Below are 26035 nucleotides of genomic sequence, written 5' to 3'. Positions count from 1 at the left end.
ATTAAACCAAGCACTCAGAGACTGGCAGTAATATTAAACCAAGCACTCAGAGACTGGCAGTAATAGGAAGCTTCCACTGTTTTGCTGAGGTAGATACATAGTTTCAGAAAAAACATTATCATTGTAACAGTGGTTATCCTTGTAAGAGAAACATTTTAATTTGCTGCCATTAAGTAGCAAGGTAATTCTTCTGTCTTCTGAAACTTTTCTGAGATAAGGACACAGCTTTGCACACAAAGATGATCATAGCAACATTGTTATCACTCAAACAATTGGGAATCTTAATGCCCTTGGAAAGAGTTGCTACTGTGCTTGTCCTTTCAATGACATACTATGTAGCCATTACAGATATTTGCAAACAGTTGTCAATAACCAAAAAAAGTGCCTTTGTTTTAGCTGAGGTGTGGAAAAACATTGGCATGGAAATGGATAATGCAACATGACCTCAACTATGTCAATATCCATAGTAAAGAAAAAGACCCAAGGAAAGAGATCACAACTCCAGCAGCAGAGTCATCTCTAGGCGCCATGGTTGTCATTTCTCTTTCATTGTTGTCAAAGTTTCTGACCTCTCTAAAGTGAATGTTACGTTTAGAATCAGAAGGTTATTAAAATGGGCCAGGTGGGCTGGCTCATGCCTGTAATCCCAGCACTTTAGGAAGCCGAGGTAGGCAGATCACTTGAGGTCTGGAGTTCAGGATCAGCCTGGCCAACATGGCTAAACCTCATCTCTACTAAAAGTAGTGCGTGGTGGCCTGTGCCTATAATCCCAGCTACCTGGGAAGCTGAGGCAGGAGAATCATTTGAACCTAGGAGGTGGAGGCTGCAGTGAGCCAAGATCACACCACTGCACCCCAGCCTGGCAACAGAGAGAGACTCCTCAAAAAATGACAACAACAACAAAAAGTTATTAAAATGTTTATCTCTCTGAGGTGGTTGAATTACCTGATCTTCCAAAGCCCTGGAATTAGATAGAGCATTAAAACATTAAATCTTAATCCATTCAGCCTTTTCCCCTATTACATTCAAGCGAATATATATTGAGAATCTCTTCCTCAAATGTTGTGTAAAACAGTGTGCTAGGGCATTGTGGGACAGAAAGACGAGCAAGGTGAAGGTGTAACCCCCATTGAGCTTTGGAGCTTGAAATCTAGTGGGTATTTCCATATACCATTAAAAGACATTTAGAAAATGAATATTTCAAACAATATCATTTACAATAGCATTAAAAAAATATCAACTACCTGGGAACAAATCTAACAAAAGATCTGCAAGACTCCTGTCAAGTAAGTGTGGAAAGAAATGCTGTAAATATCAGAATGTTACACTCTTGTAAATATGTCAGTTCTCTCCAAATTTAGCCATAGATGTAGGGCAAGTCTAAGGAAATTTTAGCAGGTATTTTTGTGGAAATGAAGAAGGTGATTTTTAAATGTATATGGAAATTAAAAGGTCCAAGAATAGCCAATATAATGTTGAAAAACAGAAGGAAATAAGTTGGAAGACTTAATTACCACATGGCAAGGTTTACTGTAAAACTGCAGTAATCATACAGTGTGGTCTTGATACGAGGATAGACAAATAGATCAATGATACTGGAGTATCCAGAACGAGACCCACACAGGTGGTCACCTGATTAATGACAGTGGTGGCGTTGGAGTGCACTAGAGAAGTGAGGGCCTTTTCTGTAAATGGTGCTGAGTCAAGTAGATTTCCATATAGAAAAAATTAATTTTGGCTAATACCTCATATCATACACAGAAATCAGTTCCAGATGTACTCAAAGTCAAAATGTGAAGAGTAAAACAATAACTGTTAGAAGAAAACAGCATTTCCCTATAACCTTGGGGTAGGTAAGAACCTCTTAAGCTTGATACAAGAAACACCATCCAAGGAAAAGATTGATAAATTGAACTACATTAAAATTAAGAACTTCTGCTCATCCAAAGACCAGTATAAAGAGAGCGAAAAGGTAAGCCACCATCAGAGAAAGTATTTGCAATATGTATCTCCAGTAAAGGATTTGTGGTCAGAGTATATAAAGAACCCCACCAAACAAGCAAGAAAAAGCCACACAGCCTCATTTTAAAAATAGGCAAAAGACTTGCACAGGCATCTCACAAAAGAAGATATTCAAACACTCCGTAAACATATATGAACGGGCACCCAGCTTCGTTAGTGCGGGAAAGCCCCCATGCAACATCATCACATACCCAGCAGATGGCGCCACCGACCAGGGCAAAGAACGCCAAATACTGAGCGGCCAAGAAACAAACGGAATTCTCAGACCCTGCTTCCGCGCCACAGGGCTGTGGGCGAGCTACTGAACGTCCCCAAACCTCACTTGCTGTCTTGGCCTGTGCAGTGGCAACACTGTGCACATCTTCAGGTTACTGTGAGTCTGTAGGTCACATGAAGCCCTCGCAGAGAACCAAGCACGTGAGGGTTGGTAGAATCTTCTTTTCAGGACTTACTGCCCTGCCCTCTCTGCCTGTAAGGGCCTTCTGGTAGTTACTAGGACTTTTTCCTGAAGAAATTATTTAATGAGGGCAACAATAACAATAACTAGCAGTTGTATCATACATAGTAACCGCCAGGTTAGTTATCTGTTATCTCCCAACACCACCAAAATAGGTAAAGTATTTAGATAAAGTATTTAGGTACCACTGCTGTTTACATTTTACGGGTGAGATAACTGAGGTGCACAGAGAAAAAGTAACTTGCTCAGGATCACCCAGCTAATAAGTGATGGAGGTGTGCTCAGACCCAGGCATTCCAGTGTCTGTGATTAACTCATATGTTCTAATTATACCAGTATTTGTAATTGACCATATACTCTAGTGCCTCTCAGGAAATACCAGACTTTCTCTACTTCCTGACCTCTTCACCATAGCTCTGCACTGTCTCTTGCCGTGTCTGGCATTTGGATCCCTGGCTATGTTCAGTCGTGTATGCTTTCATCTAAGTTATGTTCACAAAGACCATCCCCTACCCTATTCAGCATTTATTGAACACCTGCTGTGTATCAGATGTTTGGAGTACATTGGGGTCACCATGATGAATAAGGTGATGGTGCTGACCTTGAGGAACTCAGGTCTAGTAAGGGAGGCAGATCTTTGCAAATGAGGGTGGGCTGTGCAGTAGCAAATATGTGTGGGTACAGAGGTGCCAGTGAGGAGGGAACAAATAAATCCACCTGGGACGGGGCATAGGGAAAGTTTTACCAAGAGAGGCCCGAGCTGGGTTTTGAAATATAAGTAAGAGTTTACTGGTTGACAAGGACAGCAAGGGCATTCTAAGCAGAAAGTCCCATCAGTTGAAGTCATGTGGTCCTAAAGAATTTAAAATTTCCTCGCCTTGTTGGGGATCTTCAGAGCAGACCCACTCACCTAAGCCACCACCTTCCTTTGACCAGGAGTATGATGTGTGATGCTAATAGATGTGCACAGAAGAGAGGAGGGAGGATCTGCCCTTCCCCCACATTGCCAACAGTGCATTGTCACTGGCAGGGTGTTGGGCACATAGGGGCCTGCGTGGGGACTGTCACTGATGGCCACAGCTGGAGTGGTACGGTGACTGTCAAACTTCATTGGGACTGGGGCCCTGCAACAAAAGTCCAATTCAGTGGGTCTGGGACAACTTACAAAGGTGATTCTGATGCAAGATGCCTGAGAACTGCAATTTGGAAAACTCTGCTCTTTGAAATTCTTGGGGAAGATGCCCTTGAGGTGAGATGAAGATGTAGATTTGGGAGCGGGTCCTCCAACAATTCATCCCAGGGTGGTTCAAGTGCTGTTTGATTTACCTAATTACAGAGGGAAACTGGGCCTATGCCGCCACCTGCATCCTTGTTGGTAGATTTAGGTACAAATGATTGAGGATTTGTGTTTTTTTGAGGGTTCTTCTAATTACTGCATATTAAAAATTACATGCAATTTCTAATTAATAAATTAAATGCTTGATTATACTAGGTCTTTAAAGCATAACAGTAACAGTATCAATAAATAAACCCCAGCATCTTTAAATAGCAGATTGTTCTTTATTGTTTCATCTTCAAGCTGCTTCCTCTTTATCTCTTACCCATTTTTAGAGATTGTAAATGGGACAGTCCTATCTAGCCCTTTCCTTCCTTGCTCTCACCAGACCCCCAGCCCTGTAAACTGAAGTTGGCCATCAAAGAAATCAGGAGGGGAGGGGACTTTTCCTGAGTTGCTTCTTCTTGGTGTCTGCTTTTCCTTCTCCAGCCTTAGCTCCCTTGATGGGTGAAGTTACCTGGGATTGTGGGCCCTGGAGAAACTGTCTTAAAAGTTGTACCTGGTGGCACTCCCGGGGCGTCCAGCCAGACTTCTAGTCCTTGCACTGCTCAGGACTGGCCTCCGTGATTCTTTTGGTCTTTCCCACCAGTAAAGAGGCCGTGAGGACTGGATGGTGTCTACCTGTCTCTGCTCCAGCACCTGTCATTCAGGCCTGTTTGGGTAGATGAAGTACAGCACCATAGCCTGTCCAGCCCATTTGTTTGTTTGTTTGTTTATTTAGAGTCTCACTCTGTCACCCAGGCGGAGTGCAATGGTGCGATCTTGGCTCACTGCAACCTCCACCTCCCAGGTTCAAGCAATTCTCCCTGCCTCAGCTTCTGGAGTAGCTGGGATTACAGACTTCTGCCACCACATCCAGCTAATTTTTGTATTTTTAGTAGAGATGGGGTTTCACCATGTTGGCCAGGCTGGTCTTGAACTCCTGACCTCAGGTGATCCACCCGCCTCAGCCTCCTAAAGTGCTGGGATTACAGGCATGAGCCACTGTTCCCAGCCAGTCCATTTAACTCAGTGAATTTAACAGTCTGTTCTCAGCAGATAAGACCATTGCCCTTGGCCTGCAAACCACCCAGATCATTTGAGCCATAAGTTCTGATGGGCACACTGCACTTGAGAGGGACTGCGAGCATTCCAAAGGGAATTGCATGTGAATTTTGTCCCAGCAACTGCTCTGGGACCCAGCCTTCCTAAGCTGTGGCTCCATCTCTCTAAACCTCATTAGCCTGGCTGCAGGTCCCGTGTTAGGCATCCAGCCTGAGCTGTATGTCCCCACTTGCTCTGAAGGCATCAACATCATGGGGAGCATGTGAAATAGGTGGCTACTTGCTCTTCTCTCAGTCCTGCTGAATCCGAATCTCCCAGGGGGCCCCAGGAGCCCCCACTTGATTCAGTTCTCCAGGTGATTCTCTTGCACACTGCAGTTTGAGAATAGCTGACTTCAAGGGTTTGACGATTTTCTTGTCTCAGTCTGGGTTGGTATGTCCTTGGTTTAACCCTTCAAAGCTTTGTCTGCTATTTTTCTTGGGTTGTGAGTTACATCTAATCTGAATGGGAAATTGCATTACCCAAACCTGAGAAAGCATTGCTGTATTGTCTCCAAAATATTGCTAATGGTCGTTGAACTTGGCTTGCATTTCAGTTGGTAACCTTTCATTTCCTTTTCTCTCATTTCTCTCAGGTATCTCTACCACGTTTTGACCAAAAACACCACAGTCACAGAACAGAACCGGAACCTGCTAGTGGAGACCATCCGCTCCATCACCGAGATCCTGATCTGGGGAGATCAAAATGACAGTTCTGTATTTGAGTAAGGGTTTCTAATGATTGCTGTTTTTTTAATTATTCTTCTTTGAATGTTTTTCTAAATGTATACCATGAGTCATTCCGGATGATGTCAGGATTTGACGCTAATTTGATCTTGCCCAGATATCTATCTCTGTCTAGCTGTAAAAAAAAAGTGCCCTTGAAACACTATAGAAATGCGAGCCAAAAATGGGGAAGTTATGGAAATGAGTGTCTCTAGAAAACCTGAAAATGTCATGGGTAATTTTCCTCCAGGTTGTGTCTGATTATTTTCCCAAAGGAAGGAGAACATGTCTGGTGGTTAGATTTGACATGAACAGAAGGCCCGTGCCCTGGGGGAGTCACAGTTACCATGTTTACTGATGACCAGGCACAGGGCTGAGCTCCTGATGAGACAATCCAGCTAAGTTTCCCACTCACCCTGTGGTAGAGGCCCAGTTGGTGTCCCCTTTTTTGCTCAAGGTCACATAGCTGATTAGTGGTGGAAAGGCGACACACACCCAGAATCTGTGAGGGGTTCCCCCAACTCTCCTACTTCCTAGGTGAGCAGTCCTCAGCCAGGCTCTTCATCTTCCTAAGCCTCAGTTTCTTTACCTTCAAAGGAGAGAGAAAAAGTTCTCTTTGTCCAGTGCCTGGTAGAGGAATAAATGATAGCAGATGATAAAGCCAGATACGCCTCACTGGACAGTTAAAAAGCAAGGGCTGCCAGGCGCAGTGGCTCACCCCTGTAATCCCAGTGCTTTGGGAAGCTGAGGCAGGAGGATCGCTTGAGCCCAGGAGTTCAAGACCAGCCTGGACAACATAGGGAGACCCTGTCTCTATGTATAATTTAAAAATTAGTCATGCATGGTTGTGTGTGCCTCTGGTCCCAGGTACTCATAAGGTTGAGGTGGGAGGATTGCCTGAGCTCAGGAGGTCCAGGCTGCAGTGAGCCGTGATCTTGCCACTGCACTCCAGCCTGGATGATAGAGTGAGACCATGTCTCCAAAAAAAAAAAAAAAGCAAGGGCTGTTAACTGTGAACTACCTCCCTAATAGATCTGCCTTGATGTCTTAGTGCAGAAGGATTTGGGACTGGGTTATGACAACCACCAAACACGGGGGGTGTGTGTGTGTGTGTGTGTGTGTGTGTGTGTGTATTATAAATATTGAGGTCACTTTTAAAACTCATTTTTGGAAAGTAAAGATGTTCTATTTTTAACCTGACTTCTCGTTAGATATCCTAGTAAGAAGGATATTACCCTTTCAGAGATTCAGACAGAATTAGGCAGCACTGAGCAAGTTCCTGAATATAGGTTCAAGATAGGTTTATATTTGCATCAGTAAGGTTATCCAATAAAGCTACTTGTGGAGATGCAAACTCTTGAAAATGCAAACCTGTAAACACTGGATATGATCTCCAAAGCAAAACATGTAATGAAGTTGTGTTTATACACGGAACTAGCTTCCTTTAAGGATACATGGGGAATTTTGTTTTGTTTTTTGAGATGGAGTCTTGCTGTGTTGTCCAGGCTGGAGTGCAGTGGCACCATCCCGGCTCACTGCAGCCACTGCCTCGCAGGTTCAAGCGATTCTCCTGCCTCAGCCTCCTGAGTAGTTGGGATTACAGGCATCCACCACCATGTAGGGCTAATTTTTGTATTTTTAGTAGAGACGGTGTTTTGCCATGTTGGCCAGGCTGGTGTCAAACTCCTGACCTCGGGCGATCCGCCCACCTCGGGCTCCCAAAGTGCTGGGATTACAGGCTTGAGCCACCATGCCCAGCCGGATTTTTTTTTTTTTTTTAATATCTTGTTGGAAATGAGAAAGACCTTTGGGTTAAAGATTGGAAACTGTGCCCCTGCTTGACTGGAATGGACTTATTTTTTTTTTAGAGACAGGGTCTTGCTGTGTTGCCCGGACTGGTCTCAAACTCCTGGGCTTGAACGATTCTCCGTCCTCAGCCTCCCAGTGTGCTGGGATTACAGGCGTGAGCTACTGCACCCTGCCTAGAATGGACTTTCTTAGTCCATCTGTCATCTTAGAACAGCTGCTGAGCTCTTGGAGTCCCCATGATTCTTAAACAGCTATCCAACAAAGTCCCTAAGAAAATTTTGTTTTTATTGCATTTTAAAATTTTGGAGTAATTTTAGATTTATAAAAAAGTTGCAAAGATAGTACAGAAAGTTCCCATTGTTAGTGTCTTACATTACTAGGGTGCACTGGGCAAAACTAAGAAACTGACCTTGGTACAGTATTATTGAGTCAACTTCAGCCCCCATTTGGATTTTGCCAGCTTTTCATTAATATCCTCTTGCTGTCCTGGGGTCCCATCCATGTTCCTACAGTACATTTGGTTGTCATATCTCCCGTCTGCTCTGTTCCGTGACTCTTTGAGTCTTCTGTTGTTTTTACGACCCTGAAAGTTTTGTGAAATGCTGGCCAGGTCTCCTGTGGAATGTCCCCCAATCTGGGTTTGGGGGAAATCATGTTTTTCTCATGATTAAACTGGGGGTTAAGGGGAAGTAAGCTGTAGGGGTAAAGTGCCCCTCTCATGCCATTATCACAGGGCACTCCCAATGTCCACATGACATCCTGGTGATGTTACCTTTATCACCTGGTTAAGGTGCTGTCTGCCAGGTTTCTCTACCATAAAACTACTCTTTTCTCCCTTCCCCACACTGTTCTTTAGAAGTGAGTCACCAAGTCTACCCCACCTTTTCATGATGAGGGTGTGGGGGTTAAGTTCTACCTTCTAGAAGGGGGCAGTATCTACGTATATTATTTGAAATTCTTCTGCATGGAAAGTTCATCTTTTCTCTCTCGTTTATTTATACTGTCATTTGCTTATATTAATATGGACTCATGGATATTTATTTATACTTTGGGCTGTAATTCAGTGTAATTCAATATGTTGTCATTTTGTTGCTCAAGTTGTTTCAGCTTTGGCTATGAGGAGCTCTTTCAGGCTGGTTATTGTGTCCCCTTGATATGCTCTGTTCTTTTTGATTTTTGAGCGCTTATTACTTCCTGGTACTATAAGATGCTCCAATCCTACAATCACCCTTGTTTTCCAACGAGTTGCCCACTCCCTTGTAGAGTTTTTAAAAATCTGGGTTCATGGATTTTATGCTAGAACTACTGAGTCAATCCCTGGGGCAAGATCTAGGTACAGGCATTTTAACAAGCTCCCAAGTTGGTCACAGTGTGGCAGTGAGTTTGCTGGTGACCCTTAGGAGTCACTGATGTATGTAACTTGAACCAAAGGTGGACAAAATAGGCCACATGACAGAAATACTCTGGAGGTCAACATGAATGGCATTTACAGGCAGATGGGCCTCCGAGTTGGAGGAGATTGTAAGGGTATTTTTTAGGCCATTTAAATTTATTCATTTACCTGTTCATGGATTCAGACAGAATCAGGCAGCACTGAGTAAGTTCCAGGCCCATGACCTCACCACTGTGGAGATGCCAGACAAGGACAGAGAGGCACCCACAACTGAGTCAACCCGCAGGCACACCTCATTTCTTCCAGGTGTCCCAGATGCAAGATTAATCTGGTGTTAGCTTGAGTACAGAGAACACATAACTAGAAACATCATTCTCTTCCTTTAAAGAAAGGCATTGGATGGTCTGTTTCCTTTTCAAGACTAAAAGAGCCAACGTGTACCCCCAGAAGCCAGTGCCGCTAGGCTGTGGACAGACAAGTATCCTATCCACACGGAGAAAGGCAGAAACAGACTTGGGGATGGGTTAGTAGGGTTTCTTCACCACATCAGTACCTGTGTATTTCTTTCTAGTTATTTTCCCCTAGAACTTGACAATTTGGGAACCACAGTACATTTGGTTGTCGTATCTCCCCGGCCTCCTGTGTTCCGTGAGTCTTTTTTAGTCTTCTGTTGTTTTTACGATCCTGAAAGTTTTGAGAAATGCTGGCCAGGTCTCCTGTGGAATGTCCCCCAATCTGAGTTTGTCTCATGGTTTTCTCATGATTAAACTGGTGGTTAAGGGGAAGAAAGCTGTAGGGGTAAAGATTTTTGGGAACTTTTTTTTTTTTCTTTTGGCTCTGTCACCCAGGCTGGCATGCAGTGGCCTGATCATAGCTCACTGCAGGCTTGAACTCCTAGGCTCAAGTGATCCTCCCACCTCAACCTCCTGAGTAGCTGGGGCTTCAGGCATGCACCACCACCTAATTTTTTTTTTTTTTTCTTTTCTGTAGAGGCAGGAGTCTGGTTATTTTGCCCAGGCTGGGTCTTGAACTGGCCTCAAGCGATTCTCCTGCCTCACCCTCCCAAAGTACTGGGATTACAGGCATGAGCCCCTGTGCCCAGCGCTAAAATTCATTTAATACTCAGAATTATCTTATTCCTTTGCTGTGAATTCCAGTTGTGGCAGGTGACAATGGGTGGCATGATCTGTGCAGATATCTTGGGGTAGAGGGGTGAATCTAATACTTGTGTTGTGAATGAAACCAGATAATAATTTCCGTTTCCACACGTGGAAGCAAACCATTGACGCTTTTCCATTCTCTCCCCAGCTTCTTCCTGGAGAAGAATATGTTTGTTTTCTTCTTGAACATCTTGCGGCAAAAGTCAGGCCGTTATGTGTGCGTTCAGCTGCTGCAGACCTTGAACATCCTCTTTGAGAATATCAGTCACGAGACCTCACTTTGTAAGGACATTCCTTGGTATTTGCCTCTGTACTGCTGGGCATCTAGCAGGGTGAAGTTTAGCATGGTTTTCTCTGTGTTTACTGAGTATATTAGTCTACTTGGGCTATCCTAACAAAGTACCATAGACTGAATGGGTTAAACAATAGAGATTTGTTTTCTCACTGTTCTGGAGGATAGAAGTCCAAGATTGCCCAGGCATGGTGTCTCATCCCTGTAACCCCAGCACCTTAGGAGGCCAAGGTAGGCAGATCACTTGAGCTCAGGAGTTTGAGAACAGCCTGGACAACAAGGTGAAACCCCATCTCTACAAAAAACCATAAAAATTAGCTGGGCGTGGTGGTGTGCGCCTGTAGTCCCAGCTACTCAGGAGGCTGAGGCAAGGAGATTGATTAAGTCAAGGAAATTGAGGCTGCAGTGAGCCGTGATTGTGCCACTGCACTCCAGCCTGGGTGACAGAGCAGGACCTCGTCTCCAATCAAAAATAGTTCAAGATCAGGTTGCCATCAGGGTCGGTTTCTGGTGAGGGCTCTCTTCCTGGCTTGCAGACGGCCACCCTCTTGCTGTACGTGGCCTTTCATTTTTGTGCGAGTGCAGAGAGATTGAGAGGGTGCTAGCTCGTGTCTCTTCCTCCTTCTATGGGGACTCCGGTCCTATTGGATGAGAGCCCCCACCCTTATGACCTCATTAACCTTAATTACCTCCCCAAAGGCCCTGTCCTCAAATACAGTCACAGTGGGCCTTAGAGCTTCAACGCAGGAACCTAAGGGGGACACAGTTCAGTCCCTAACCCTGTGTTTGTTTCTGTGTGTTGGGTACTATGAGAGGGTTCCCCTCTACTGATGGTGCTGGGGATGTTTCCACTTCTTCTTTATAACTTGCTGTTAAAGAGTTGGGGTCACTGAATCATCAGCCAGTGGAATAAGCACTGGAAGAAGCAGGACAAGGAACCTCGGCCAGAGGGCAAGCAAGGGTGTGGGCATTGGTACCAACCCTCCTGCTTCAGTCCCTCCACCCAGCTAGTGAGTGTGTGACTCTGAACTTCTTACCTGCCCTCACTAAGCCTCAGTTACTTCATCGGTAACAACCACCCCGAGAGGCAGGTGCTGTCAGTGCTTTCATTTTAACACCCAGGCGCCAGCTGTAGCAAAGCCAGAAGAGAGAAGGGGTTTCATCCCAGGTGATTAGCTCAGTGGTCTTCAGTGAGGGGACATATGGCATCATCAAAAACATTCTTGGGGGTGCTGCTGACATCTAGAAGGGGGGGATGCTGCTATATATTAAGGACAGGCCCCCCACAACAGGGAATTACCCAGCCCAAATTGTCCCCAGTGCCGAGGCTGATAAATGCTGGTTTGGTTCCTAATCCTCCATGCTAGACCGCTAGCTTTGTTATTCCAAGGTGACTTCACCAAGCCCTGGCCCTGCCCGCCAGAAGTGGGGGACAAGTGGCCAAATGTCTATATCAGAGGCAGGCTCTCAGTCCCCAGGACAGGTCTGAAAAAAGTCTACAGTGGGCAGAAAGAGGTAGATAGAGATGGTGGCATTCCTCTGGTCAAGAGGGAGAGGAGAAAGGGCTGCTGAGTGATGGCTCTTGCAGCTGCCGCTAGGTGGTGCTGCTGCCTCAGAGACGCCTTATGCTTCCCAGTGACCGCAGGTTGACAAATGTGGGCCGACTCCTGTCTCCCTAAATGGTTTCCCTTGTTACCAGTGCCTGTTTCACTGAGTATGAAATGACTGCGGTTTCTGAAAGCTCTGAGGGGAAGATCCAGCTCAGTGGCATAGCTCCTGGACTCAGACTAAACCAGGTCCCAGGCCCAGTTCTGCCCCACACTTGCTCCCTGCGTGTGCCTGGACAGTAAAGGCTCTGAGCTGCTGTTTGTGCATCTGTCAAGAGGAGAGCACAGTGGCTGCGGCATAGAGTGGCTGGGCGTGAGCGTGAGAGCAGGTGTTCAGAGCAAGGCACAGGGTCTGGCAGATAGGACATGGCCATGGATCAATTTTATCCTTTAAGGCAGCATCACCCTCAGTGTCCCTGCCCTGGGAAGCCTCTCAAAGCCCAGCTAGGCACAGGGTGACTGGATTGAGATGGGGGTGAGGCAATCAAAACTTACGACTTTTAGAGGCTTTCTCTGAATTATATGGCTTTTAAAAATTATACATATTTAATGTGTACAACTTGATTTAATATATACACACAAAAAATATGTGTACATTGTGAAATAATCACTGCAATCAAGTGAATTAACTATACATCACCTCACATTTGTGTGTGGGGGGTATGTGCATGCACATTGTGTGATGAAAATATGTCAGATCTGCCCTGTTAGCAGATTTCACGTCTGTAACGCAATAGGATGAAGTGTAGTCACTGTACTGTACGCGAGAGCTCCGGAACTTACTCATCGTGCAAGGTACCCTTTGATCAGTGTCTCCCCATTTCCCTCCTCCCCAGTCCCTGGTAACCACCCTTTGACTCTCTGCTTCTATGAATTTGACTGTCTTAGATTCTCCCTATAAGTGAGATCATGCAGTATGCGTGGCTCTTCTTGTCCTGGCACCAAAAAGGGTACCCTTCTGTGGGAAACCCAGGTAGATGCCCCTGGCTTTATAGCCCCTTCACCACAGTGCTTTTATAAGCCCTTCAAAAAGGGTAGATGTCATTGCACGTTGACAGAACTTGAATTTGTAAGGGGTGAAGAGGATAGACGACCTTTGCTTTTATTTTTATTTTCTAACCACAGAAGAAAAAATGTCCTCATTGTTAAACAACGAAAAGCCAAATGTTAGAAAAATATAAAGTCAAGTTTCTGCAGAATTTCACCCTAACAATTCATTGTGCACCAGCCATTCTGCTGTTTGCTTTTCTTTTTCCTAGCCACCCAGTGTATCTTAGATCTCATTGTCCCATTCTGTAACCCTGCCTCGTTTGGCTTAGGAGTGGCAGCTTGTTGTGCCATAATCTATTTAACCTGACCATGGGCGTTTAGGTGGTTTCCAGCTTTTCACTATTACAAGCAGCCATTTCACAAATGCACCTGTTGCCTGCTGGGGTTAGTGACCTAAGTGACAGAGTCCCGAGAGACTGAGATTACGTACAGGCTCCCGGGTTTATTAGAAAAGGATACCACAGAAAGTCAGCCACACAGTGAGGGGGTAGTAGAAAAATCCCAGCCTGATAATAGAGGTGCCTCCAACTGTCCTATGGTGGCCCCCCACCACCCACAGAGTCATCTCTTGGAGGCCCTGGAAAAGTCCCTGCTGGGGAGTGGAGGGAGCCTGTGGCTGTCCTAGCTCCAGGGTGCAGCTAAGAGACTCAGTTGTACGTCTGAAGCTCCCAGTATGGCGTCTGTGCTGCTGGTGGTCTGGAAGCCACTAACCAGTCACAGCAGGGCTCAGTAAGAAACCCCAACAGCTCCTTATCCTGCCAGCCCGTTACCCCTCCCTCCTTCTCTCCTAGCAAGAGCCAGAATGATACAGAAAGAAAAATAAGTGCTCTGGGTATCAGAATCACCTGGGTGACATGTTACCCATGTTAGACTCCAGGTGGATAAATAAACTGGACTATTCAGAGAATGTAATACTCTGTAGCAAAAAGGAAAAGAAAAAAAGGAGTGGACTACTACCATCGCATACACAGCAAACTGGAAAGCCCTCAAATGTGGTAATAAGCGAAAGGAGCCAGACATAGAAAGTGTGTGTACTGTCTGCTTCCAGTAGATGAGGTTCATGGACCGGCAAAATGAGTCTAATGTGCTAGAAGCAGAATAAGGGTTGCATTGGGGTAGCAGGTACTGACTGGGCAGGGGCGTGAGGAAGCCTTCTGGAGAGCTGGAAATGTCAGATGTGGGATCTGGATGGTGCTTACACCGTGTGTATATGTAAAAATTTATCATGCTGGATACTCAGTGGACTGATACAACATACATACGTGTTTTACATACATAGATATACTCAAGGCTGAGTAATTTATAAGAGAAAGAGGTTTAATTGACTTACAATTCAGCATTGCTGGGGAGGCCTCAGGAAACTTACAATCATGGCAGAAGGGGAAGCAGACACATCCTTCTTCACATGGCAGCAGCAAGGAGAAGAATGAGTGCTCAGCAAAGGGGAAAGCCCCTTATAAAACCATCACATCTCGTGAAAACTCACTCTCACGAGAACAGGATGGGGACACCACCCCCATGATTCAATTATCTCCACCTGGTCCCTCTCACAACATGTGGGGATTATGGGAACTACAATTCAAGATGAGACTTAGTTGGGGACACAGCCACACCGTATCATACATGTACATGTATGTATATTTCCACATATGTCAAACTGTCCACTTAGGATTTGTGATGTCTATAACCCCATCTTAAGAAACATTAAGATTCCTAAGATTCTGCCCTAGACCCGTTGACTCCTTGCTTGGAGGGATCCTCAAGCACTGCCTCAGGAGTTGTTATGCTCAGCAGATTTTGAAAACCGCTCTTCTGAGACTACAGACCGCACAGCCTGTCTGCCATGCCTGCTCAGAGTGCACAGTGGCTTTTCTGAATGCAGTGGCTTTCCCGGAGAACTGGCTGCCAGGGAGGACCACGCCACGGGCCCACACTGTGGCTTCCGTCACGATCCCAGGCTCCCAGATTCCTCTTTGTGGTGTTTTTGATGATTCCCAACAGACCGTTGAGTAATACTTTGATTGACCTCAGTTAGGTACCTCAACGGCTCCAGATAACTTAATGATTTATTTCCTCTTCACCCAAGAGCAACTGTGTTCAGTCTCGGAACATGATAGAGATTTTCTTTTTTTGTTTTGTTTTTAGAGACAGGTCTCACCCTGTCGCCTAGGCTAGACTCCAGTGATACGATCATGGTTTACTGCAGCCTTGAACTTCTGGGCTCAAGCTGGGACTACAGGCGCACACCATCACACCTGGCTAAAGCTGAGATTTTGAATCTCCACATAACAGTAATAAGAAGAAGAATGGCCGTTAACATTATCGAGTGCTTGCATTGTGGCCCATACTGTCCATTCATACAGCCAGTGAATCAGTGATTACTACTACTACTACTGTCCTGAGTGCTTTCTGTGCATTTTCTCCATTCATCCTTACCACAACTTCATGAGGAAGTTTTGGCTTCGTGGAACTGGGGCGTGGGGAGGGTGAGCAGTTTGCCCAAGGTCATAACACAGCTAGGAAGTGGCAGGGGTGAGATGTGGACACAGGCAGGCCAGTCCAAGTCCACGATTGAACCCAGAGCCTCCCAAACATGAGCACGTGTGGGGAGCCGTGCACACTTCTTACATGCAGAATGCTGGGCCCACCCCTGGAGATTCTGACTCCGTGATGCAGGGCCAGGGCCCAACATCCTGCAGGTCTGACAAGCTCCAGGGTTGCTGTGCTGCCCATCTGAGGACAAGACTCTGAGTAACAAGGCTCCAAACCATGCCCTCAGCAGGTGTCAATCGTGTTCTGCCTTTAGCTGTCCTGGGGGCCGGGCAGGTGAGCTGGTGCAGCGCTCACACAACAGCAGCCTGAAGGATAGGCTATGGGACAGCAGTGCCTGCCTTGCAGGTGACTGGCAAGAACACAGAGGGAAATATGCCTGGCAAAGGCCCAACACCAATATCGAACTGTAGGCCATAGGCTGCAGCTGACTGATAGACGTGTTTTTTGCTGGCCAACACAGCCTTAAAAGCTAGTTTATTCAGTGGCGAACACGTCAGGATCAGGAGATGCAGTGTTGGAATCTGGTTTTGCCTCTCTTCACAGTTGAAAGCACTCACCATACTGGCCTGCATTTCTGTAGGGCCAGGGGCTGGGAGCTGGGGAGTGGGGGTTGCTCTTCAGTTGACCCCAGTGCCCTTGGGCCCTCATCACCCAGTTTTCATTATTGGGCCCCCATAATGCATGACAAACTCTGACATCAGACCTAAGTTTGAATCCCTTCTCTGTGGCTGTCTCTGTGCACGGGTAAGTTAACGTCTCTGAGATGTTTTTGCTCATCTGCAAAATGGGAAGAACGAGGAGGATCATGTGATGGTTGATGGTCATGTAAAGCACTCAGCCCAGTGGCTGGCGTATAGTAGGGATTCAGCAGAAAGTGACCTTTATGAAATCATGTTGCTATGTAAGGAGGAAAAAAACCCTAGTGTGGCCTGTTGTGGCATTCAGAGTTGATGTGATTTGTGATGGCAGAAGTGGGTAGCTTTTTACTCTCATCCTTGGGTGGTTTGTGAAAATGCCCACACACCAGCTAATCTCCCCCTACTCCCAGCTCTTTGTTAAATTTTGCCATCAATGAAAAGAAAATGTTGGAGTGTTTTTTTTTATTTATTTGGTGTGGGAGGGCGGGGAAGGGCTGTTCTCCGGTGATGCCTTTGAACTTCCTGGTGACTATGCATCAAAGATGATCTCTTTGCTGGTTAAAAGTTAAGCTCTTCCCAGTTAGCGTGTTTAATCCCAGCAACCCAGAGGCTTACCTAATTCAAGTACATTAATGTGGTCATCTGCTTGTTACCTGGCTTATCTTTTCCCCAGCGAGAGTTAACCTGTTTTGTTTGTTTGTTTGTTTTTCCCCTCTAGATTATTTGCTGTCAAATAACTATGTAAATTCTATCATCGTTCATAAATTTGACTTTTCTGATGAGGAGATTATGGCCTATTATATATCGTTCCTGAAAACGCTTTCATTAAAACTCAACAACCACACTGTCCATTTCTTTTATAATGAGGTAAGTAATTGCCAGAGGGGCACATGTGGGTGTAAAGCTAAACTAGTTATGGCAGTGCCTTAGATCTGGATGATCTCGTGTCTGTTTACAAAGCTCTTATATGCTTATTAGGATTTTAACGGCAACACTTTTGACTTTGGCATGCTTAAAAATTTTTTTTTAATTAAATAAGTTACCTTTCTATTAAAAAAATTTAATTCTTTGTAGAGACAGGGTCTTATTATGTTTCCCAGGTTGGTCTTGAACTCCGGGGCACAAGCGATCCTCCTATCTTGGCCTCCCAAAGTGTTAGGATTACAGGCGTGAGCCACAGCACCTGGCCAGCCTTTCCATTTTTAATGTAAAATTCCGTTTGTTCTGAGCGCTTTATACTTGGCAGAGAGGAGACATGCCCAGATGTTGTCTTGGGGAAGTGTTGCACTATGGGAAAAACAGGAACTCCAGTCAGGACTGGCTTTGTCACTTCCCTGCTGTGTCACCTTCAGGAAGTCCCAGTCCCTTTCTGAACCTCAGTTTCCTCATCTGAGAAATGAGGATAAGAATATATATCTTGTAGGGTTATTAGGGGTTGAATTAAATGAGATGATGTCTTCAAAGTGCCTAGTATGTACGTAGCTCCCTACAATCATAGACGTTGCTATTCTTGATAAGATAATGTCCCTGACATTCTTTGGGAGAATTAATAAAATGAACAACTTAAATAAGTTGCTCCTGTCCTCACACCTAAAAGGAGTTTGAACAATAGGGTCAATGTATCTCCCATACTGAAAGGTCCAGGCACTGGCCATGCTGGGGCTGGTTCATCCTGTGCTTCAACCATATCAGCGAGGACCCAGGCTCTCCCATCTTGCTGCTCTGCTGTCTATATGGTTGGCATCCATCCTCAAGTGCAACCCGTCATGGTCACAGGGTGGCTGCCGCTGCCAAAATGCCTGATGAGATCACTTCCCTTCTTGTGTCCCTTTCTAACTTCCAAAGAAAATTTTCTCAGAAGGCTCCCACCAGCCTTCCTGTCATGTTTCCCTGCATCCCACTGAGTACTTCTTAGGTGTCAGGTGCTGGGGTAAGCATGGGACCAGAAATGATCTCATTTAGTCCTGGAAACCATAAAGTAGATGTTATTATCCCCATTTTATAGATGTAGAAACAGAGGTTTAGAAATACTACATTGCACAGGTTAGAAGTGGTAGAACAAGGCCAGGCGCGTTGGTTCACGCCTGTAATCCCAGCACTTTGGGAGGCCGAGGCGGGTGGATCACGAGGTCAGGAGATTGAGACCATCCTGGCTAACACGGTGAAACCCCGTCTCTAGTAAAACTACAAAATATTAGCCGGGTGTGGTGGCGGGCGCCTGCAGTCCCAGCTACTCGGGAGGCTGAGGAAGGAGAATGGCGTGAACCCGGGAGGCGGAGCTTGCAGTGAGCTGAGATCATGCCACTGCACTCCAGCCTGGGCGACAGAGCGAGACTCCATGTCAAAAAAAAAAAAAAAAAAGAAGTGATAGAACAGGTAATGAACCCAGTTGTGACATGATTTGGACTCTTTTTTTTTTTTTTTTTTTTTAATTATAATTTTAAAATAGAGATGAGGTCTTGTCACATTGCCCAGGCTGGTCTGAACCTCCTGACCTCAAGTGATCCTCCCTCCGTGGTCTCCCAAAGTGCTGGGATTCTGGGCATGAGCCACCACTCCCAGCCAATGAATCAGTGATTACTACTACTACCACTACTACTGCTCTTTTTTCTTTTTTTTTCTTTTTTTCTTTTTTTTTCTGAGATAGGGTCTTGTTCTGTTGCCCAACCTGGAGTGCAGTGGCATGATCACAGCTCACTGCAGCCTCCAACTCCTGAGCTCAAGCCAGCCTCCCACTTCAGCCTCCCAAGTAGCTGGTACCACCACACGGACTTGGACTCTTTTCTGTTTCTTCTGTGGCTTTGCCTTCCCATCCCTTTCCACATTCCCCATTGGGAATGAACCACTGACTTAACGGTTCACATTGGCAACGTTTTTTTTTTTTTTTGGCTTTTTCTGAAGTTTCTGATGGAATTCAGAGAGTTGGGGTGAGGCCAGGCCTGGCTTATGGGCTTGTAATTTGTTTTCCTTATTTCTTTTGTTTTAGCACACCAATGACTTTGCCCTGTACACAGAAGCCATCAAGTTTTTCAACCACCCTGAAAGCATGGTTAGAATTGCTGTAAGAACCATAACTTTGAACGTTTATAAAGGTAAGTGTCCTCATGGGCTTGTGTCTCGGCTGATTTCTGACTTGGCAACAAGCGCTCCCGTGTGTGTGCGTATGGCGCTCTGATTGTCACGAGGGAGCGCAATGATGATGAGCCGTGGCAGCTTCTCTCATGAAAAACTTGGAATCCCCTAGCATTTAGCTGGCCGCTCATGGAAATCCTTGCCTTCTCCAGGCATGTGGAAGTCTTGCTCATGCTGCTACATGGAAGTAGGATGTCCTGAGAGGCACGTGTGGGATTCAGAGTGACTATGTTTTGACTATGTTTTAGAATTTGAGAAAGCAAAATTGTCTTTTTAATGTGTCATTTAAATTTTTGTGTCTTGGCTTGTGAAATATACTTTAATACAGCTAAGGGGTAATTTGACTTTTAAGTAATATTTAAAAGCATGTCACATTGTGAACAGCAGGGGGCAATGTTGTATTCCCAACAGGCTGCAAAGCCCAGCACTAACAAATTCCTCCTTTCCCTCAAGATGTTCTTAATGCCCAAAACATTGCCCCAGGGAAAAAGCTATTCCCCCACTCTCTACTGCACTGACACGAAGTCTGCCTGACCACGGGTTTCCTGAACTGGAATTGCCCTTCCAAGGCAATGCTTGGAAGTTCTCTGCCTAATGCCTGGGTTATTTTCCCTGGAGTCACCACAGTAGAGATGGGACTATTTTCTCAGGGATGAAAGGGCTTTGACTTTCATGAGTCAAAATGTTATTACTCCCTAATGAGGGTGGGGGCACCTCAGGGACTCACTTCAGCCTGGCACTGGGCTTACATTAAATTTAAGAACCTTTCTAGGAGCCCAGCTGGACCCATCCAGGGTCGCAAACTGAGGGCCTGTGGGCCATATCCAACCGTCAGACGTGTTTTAATTGGCTTAGTTTTTGAAAAAATATGTAGTTGCCAGTATTTAAAAATTGAGAAGTCTTCCATGATAATCTGGATTTGCACCTTGAAGATTCAGATTTGGTAGTTGAAGCCCACAGTCCTGCAGGGGTGGGGGGTCAGCTGGCACAGAAGCAGCTGCCCCTTTGGGGTCAAGGCCCATGCTCCCAGGTCACACGCTGGACCTCTGGCCACCAGGCAACCTGGCAGGTTTCTAAGTGTGTGACCCTGGTCCAAGCCACAGTTGGTTCTGCTGCCTCCTGCTCTGTTTTCTGCTGTCCCCTTCTAACCTTATCTCTCTGTGCAGATGCCTCCCGTCCTAGCCTCTCTCCCCTTGAGCAGCTTCTCACCTTCCCAGGTCCTAATCCTGTTAACTGTTGTCTGTTTTTTGCCTTTCCTTCAATGACGATTCCTGTGTTCCTTATTCCAGTGTCATGTAAGTTATTAACCTCTGGTTTTCCGCTTTCTTAATTTATCCTTATGTATAAATACAGGAACCTTGCTTGAGAATGGTGTAATTCTCAGTGTAGTCTAGCTCAATCTGCTACTGATAAGTAGGCTCTCCCATGCACTAATAATGTTTAGCCCAGCTAATTTAAGTGTAAAATATCATAAGAACTGCCTTGATGACTATAGTTTTATGAATAAGATAAACATTTTTAAGTATTTCCAGGAAAAACAGACGATTTCAGATTATAGCAGAGGGCTTTTTCATTGTGGTTTTTGGGTTTTGCTTTGTTTTTGTTTTTTTTTTAAATCTTCCCCAAGTTATTTTTGGTCGCTTGACTTTTTTTTCTTCTGTGAATTTTCTCAGTGGATAACCAGGCCATGCTGCACTACATCCGAGATAAAACTGCTGTTCCTTACTTCTCCAATTTGGTCTGGTTCATTGGGAGCCACGTGATCGAACTTGATGACTGCGTGCAGACAGATGAGGAGTAAGTGACACCCCCAGGGCCACTCAGTAGATAGACAGAGTGGTTACGGGAGAATTCTGTTTTCATCAAGAAAAAACAAACACATTAACAGCACTCCCCTACCTCTGTGTAGCCTGTACTTCCGTACTCTAAAAGGTCCTGCTCACCTATTTGTAATAATGAAACGCTGGAAACAACTCAGAGGCCTCCCAGAGCAGGCGGGGTAAATCAATTCACTACAGCCATAGATGGGGCTGCTAGACAGCTGGTGAGAAGGTCAAGGGGCTCTGTCAGCTGATGAATGCATTAACATAATGTAGTCTATCTGTACGATGGAATAGTGTTTGGCGATAAAAAGGAATAGAGCGGGCCAGGTGCAGTGGCTCATACCTGTAATCTCAGCACTTTGGGAGGCCGAGACGGGTGGATCACGAAGTCAAGAGATCGAGACCGTCCTGGCCAACACGGTGAAACACTGTCTCTATTAAAAATACAAAAATTAGCTGGGTGTAGTGGCGCACGCCCGTAGTCCCAGCTACTTGGGAGGCTGAGGCAGGAGAATTGCTTGAACCCAGGAGGTAGAGTTTGCAGTGAGTGGAGATCCTGCCACTGCACTCCAGCCTGGCAAAAGAGCAAGACTCAGTCTCAAAAAAAAAAAAAAAAGGAATGAAGTGCTGACACTTGGTATGGCGTAGATGAACCTCAAAAGCATTATTCTTAGTGAAATGCCCAAAATAGGTGAATCTATAGGGGCGGAAAGTAGATTGGTGGCTAGGATGTTGTGTGGGGACTTAGGAAGCAACTGCTAATGAGTATTGGGGTTTTTTTTCTGTTTTGAGACACAGTGTTGCTCTGTCACCCAGGCTGGAGAGCAGTGGGGTGATCATGGCTCACTGCAGCCTTGACCTCCTAGGTTTAAGCAGTCCTCCTGCCTCAGCCTCCCAGGTAGCTAAGACCACGAGGCCTAAGCCACCAAACTCAGCTACTTTTCTTGATTTTTAGTAGAGATGGGGTTTCGCCATGTTGCTCAGGCTGATCTTGCATTCCTGGGCCCAAGCAATCCTCCTGTCTTGGCCTCCCAAAGTGCTAGGATTACAGGTGTGAGACACATATCCAGCCAAGTAAGGGGCTGCTTGCTTTTTTTTTTTGAGTCAGAGTCTTGCTCTGTCACCCAGGCTGGAGTGCAGTGGTGCAGTCTCGGCTCACTGCACCTCCACCTCCTGGTTTCAGGTGATTCTCCTGCCTTAGCCTCTGAAGTAGCTGGGATTACAGGCGTGCACCACCACACCCGTCTAATTTTTGTATTTTTAGTACAGACGGGGTTTCACCATATCGGCCAGGCTGGTCTTGAACTTCTGACCTCATGATCCGCCCATCTTGGCCTCCCAGAAGTGCTGGGATTACAGGCGTGAGCCACCGCGCCTGGCCGTAAGGGGCTTTTTTCACAGGGGGTTAGCAGTGTTCTAAAATCGACAGCGATCATGGTTGGGCAACTCTAACCATGACATTGTCTACTTTAAATAATTGAATGTTATGGCACGTGAATTATACTTCAATAAATCTCTTTTAAAAAAGAGATTAGGATGGTGCTTTTGTCCTCAGAGGGATGATTAGAAGTTCCGGAGCAGGATTTCTTTCCCTTGGCTCTATTTACCTCTTGAACTGGGTACCATTGTTGTGGGGGCTGTCCTGTGCATTGTAGGCTTTTTAGGAACACCGCTGGCCTCTCTACCTGCTAGATGCCAGTAGCACCCCTCCCCAGTCGTACCAACCAAAAATGTCCCCAGACATTGCCAAATGTCCCCTTTAAGGCAAAATCACCCTCACTTGAGAACCACTGCTCCAGGGTGACAGCTTTGCCCAGACCTGGTGAGAGGTGCACCTAAATGGGGTCAGGATGCTAAAGGGACCCAATGAGAAGTGTCCTGGGGGACGGGAGCTAGGCAGATAGAATATGAGATCTGATATGGGGGAAGAAGCAAGAATGGGTAATGGCAGACCCAGCGGAGCAATTGGGAAAGCCAGAAGCCTTATGGATTTAAACAGTCGTGGATGCAAGACATAATGAGACACTTAACTACAGAAAGAGCAAAGTTATACAAGCAAAGAAATGAAACATAGTCCTCTATTTGGCTCCACGGTGAATGTTATGACATCAACCCCAATTACTGATGACTACTTCGGGGGAAGGGGCAGAGAGAACGGAAGAGTTCTGTCATAACAGGAGGTCAATAGATAATACCTAAAATGGCTCAATTGCAAAATAGAAGTCCATGCAGACTTTCTAGAAATATGGGAGGAACTAGCTGTAGAAACAAGTAACTGCCTCTGGACAGTGGGGAGAAGTGGAGGAGGGCTGGGTGTGGTGGCTCACACCTGTAATCCCAGCACTTTGGGAGGCTGAGGTGGGCAAATCACTTGAGGCCAGGAATTGGAGACCAGCCTGGCCCCATCTCTACTAAAAATACAAAAATTAGCCAGACATAGTAGTGCACCCCTGTAATCCCAGCTACTAGGGAGGCCAAGGCACGAGAATCGCTCGAACCTAGGAGGCGGAGGTTGCCGTGAGCTGAGATTGCGCCACTGTACTCCAGCCTGGGCGACAGAGCAATACACTGTCTCAAAGAGAAGAAAAAAATAATGGAGGATGCGAGCCTGGGCCAGGAGCTGCTCTTTTTCGTTATCAACTTATTAATGCTATTTGAGTTTTAAACCTAGCTGCATGTATTACTTTGATTTTTTTTAAACCAAAGTGTTAAAAAGTGAGGTATTTTAAATATACCATTAGAGAAAATGTTCCAAAGTATCTTCTTAAGCGGGAGAAAAGTACAAAACATTGTGCATAAATGTTCTAGGCCTCAGGCGCACGATGGGTTCGTAGACATTCATATACTTTTAGGCTTTACAACATATATTTGCTATAAATATTTAGCAAATATCTTTTTTTCTTTTCTTTTTTGAGATGGAGTCTTGCTCTGTCACCCAGGCTGGAGTGCAGTAGTGCAGTCTTGGCTCACTGTAACCCACCTCCCAGATTCAAGTGATTCTCTTGCCTCAGCCTCCTGAATAGCTGGGACTACAGGTGTGTGCCACCACACCTGGCTAATTTTTTTTTTCTTGTATTTTTAGTAGAGAGGGGGTTTCAACATGTTGGCGAGGTTGGTCTCAAACTCCTGACCTAAAGCAATCTGCCTGCCTTGGCCTCCCAAAGTGCTGGGATTACAGATGTGATCCCAGTCTGTACCCAGCTGAAATATCTTGTTGAAGTATAAGAAATAATTGGCTGAGCATAGTGGCTCACGCCTGTAATCCTACCACTTTGGGAGGCCGAGGCAGAAGGATCACTTGAGTCCAGGAGTTTGAGACCAGCCTGGGCAACATGGTGAGACCCCTCTACCCTCTACAAAAAAATTTTAAAAATAGTTGGGCATGGTGGCAGGTGCCTGTAATCTGAGCTACTTTAGAGGCTGAGGTGGGAGGATCCCTTGAACCTTAGGGTTGAGGCTGTAATGAGCTGTGTTCATGCCACAGCACTCCAGCCTGGGTGACAGAACAGGACCCTGTCTCAAAAAATAATAATAAAAGGAATAATTATCCAGAATTATGTAAAAGAAGCAGAATTGATCTTGTTTTTACCTTTTTTTTTCAAGTATATACAGTTAGACGGATAGAAATGTGACATCTGTATTTTAGATGTGACTACTACTAGGAGAGGTAAAAATGTAGAAAAAACAGACATTAGGGTTATAAGTCCCAAAATGTTAATAGTGAATATCTGTTAGTAGTGGGTTTGAGACTTTGGATTCTATTTGCTTTTGTATTTTAATTCGCTGTTGTCAAAAATGACCATCTATCAGTTGGGTAATAATAATACAAACCAAATGGCTAGCTAGTATTTGCTGCATACTGCTTTGGGGGCGGTTGAAGCATCCCCACCAGCTGTTTCTGGAGTGTGAGACTGACTCCACCCAAGAGACATTACCCCTTGACCCCCCACCCCCAGCACGCTGTTGCTAACTGCAGGGAGACGGAGACCTCCAGGGCAGGGGCCTGGGGGAGGGGTGTCGTGTCTTTGCTCTATGTCTGCATGTCTTCAGGGCCACCGGGGTGGCCACGGCTGTGGAGGCCTGCTTTTCTCTTTAGAACTCCTCCGGAGCATTTTAATTACAGTGGATTTATTGCTCCATTAATGCTGCTTATCTGGGGAGCCAGGGGATCTTGCCACAGTGGCTAGTAGCTGTGCTTATACAGTGGCTTGCTGGAAGAACTTAGCAGCATTTTGCTTTGTTTACCTCATTCTGGGGGACCCCAGCAGTCCCCTGAAATTGATTGCAGTAAACCTGCCCATTTTCCCTTGTGTATCTCCCCAGCAGTGGCCAGGATAAGTGTTTCTTGAGACTAACTCAGATATTGGTTATATGAATGAACCCCCAGTGACCTAAGTCTCAGGCCATTGATGTTAGGCTCAAAGGCTCCTAGTGTTGGCCTCCAGGCTGAGGTGGTCATTTCTCATGGCAGGCACCGGAATCGGGGGAAACTGAGTGATCTGGTGGCAGAGCACCTAGACCACCTGCACTATCTGAATGACATCCTGATCATCAACTGTGAGTTCCTCAATGACGTGCTCACGGACCACCTGCTCAACAGGCTCTTCCTGCCCCTGTACGTGTACTCACTGGAGAACCAGGACAAGGTGGGTCCGGCCCCATGGCTCCTGCTGGCTGAAGCCCATCTTCAGAAGTGGGGAAGAACGGTCTCTAGTCCCTGGAATGGGGCTGAGCATTGCAAACCAGGACTGAGGTGGTTGTGGTTGTTGTTGTTTTTGACAGAGTTTTGCTCTTTTACACAGGCTGGAGTGCAGTGGTGCGATCTTGGCTCACTGCAACCTCCGCCTCCTGAATTCAAGTAGTTCTCCTGCCTTAGCCTCCCGAGTAGCTAGGATTATAGGCGCATACCACCATGCCTGACTAATTTTGTACTTTTTAGAAGAGATGGCATTTCA

General features: G+C 45.8%; 1 protein-coding gene across 2 annotated transcripts in view; it reads left to right on the top strand.

Annotated features, from left to right (window-relative positions):
• Positions 1-26035, top strand: part of CLEC16A (C-type lectin domain family 16, member A) — a 249531-nt gene that overhangs the window by 7446 nt on the left and 216050 nt on the right. The window contains exons 2-7 of one of the 2 annotated variants that reach the window (XM_011988119.1): positions 5494-5622; positions 10134-10267; positions 16844-16992; positions 19112-19223; positions 20931-21054; positions 25552-25726. In XM_011988119.1, coding sequence (XP_011843509.1) covers positions 5494-5622; positions 10134-10267; positions 16844-16992; positions 19112-19223; positions 20931-21054; positions 25552-25726 — 823 coding nt within the window. The remainder of the gene's footprint in view (positions 1-5493; positions 5623-10133; positions 10268-16843; positions 16993-19111; positions 19224-20930; positions 21055-25551; positions 25727-26035) is intronic. The other variant, XM_011988120.1, reaches the window with a different exon arrangement.

Source organism: Mandrillus leucophaeus, unplaced genomic scaffold (assembly GCF_000951045.1).
Source record: "Mandrillus leucophaeus isolate KB7577 unplaced genomic scaffold, Mleu.le_1.0 Scaffold323, whole genome shotgun sequence".
Lineage (NCBI taxonomy): Eukaryota > Metazoa > Chordata > Mammalia > Primates > Cercopithecidae > Mandrillus > Mandrillus leucophaeus.
The sequence above is the reverse complement of the archived record's forward strand: the minus strand, read 5'-3'. Positions and strand labels throughout refer to the sequence as shown.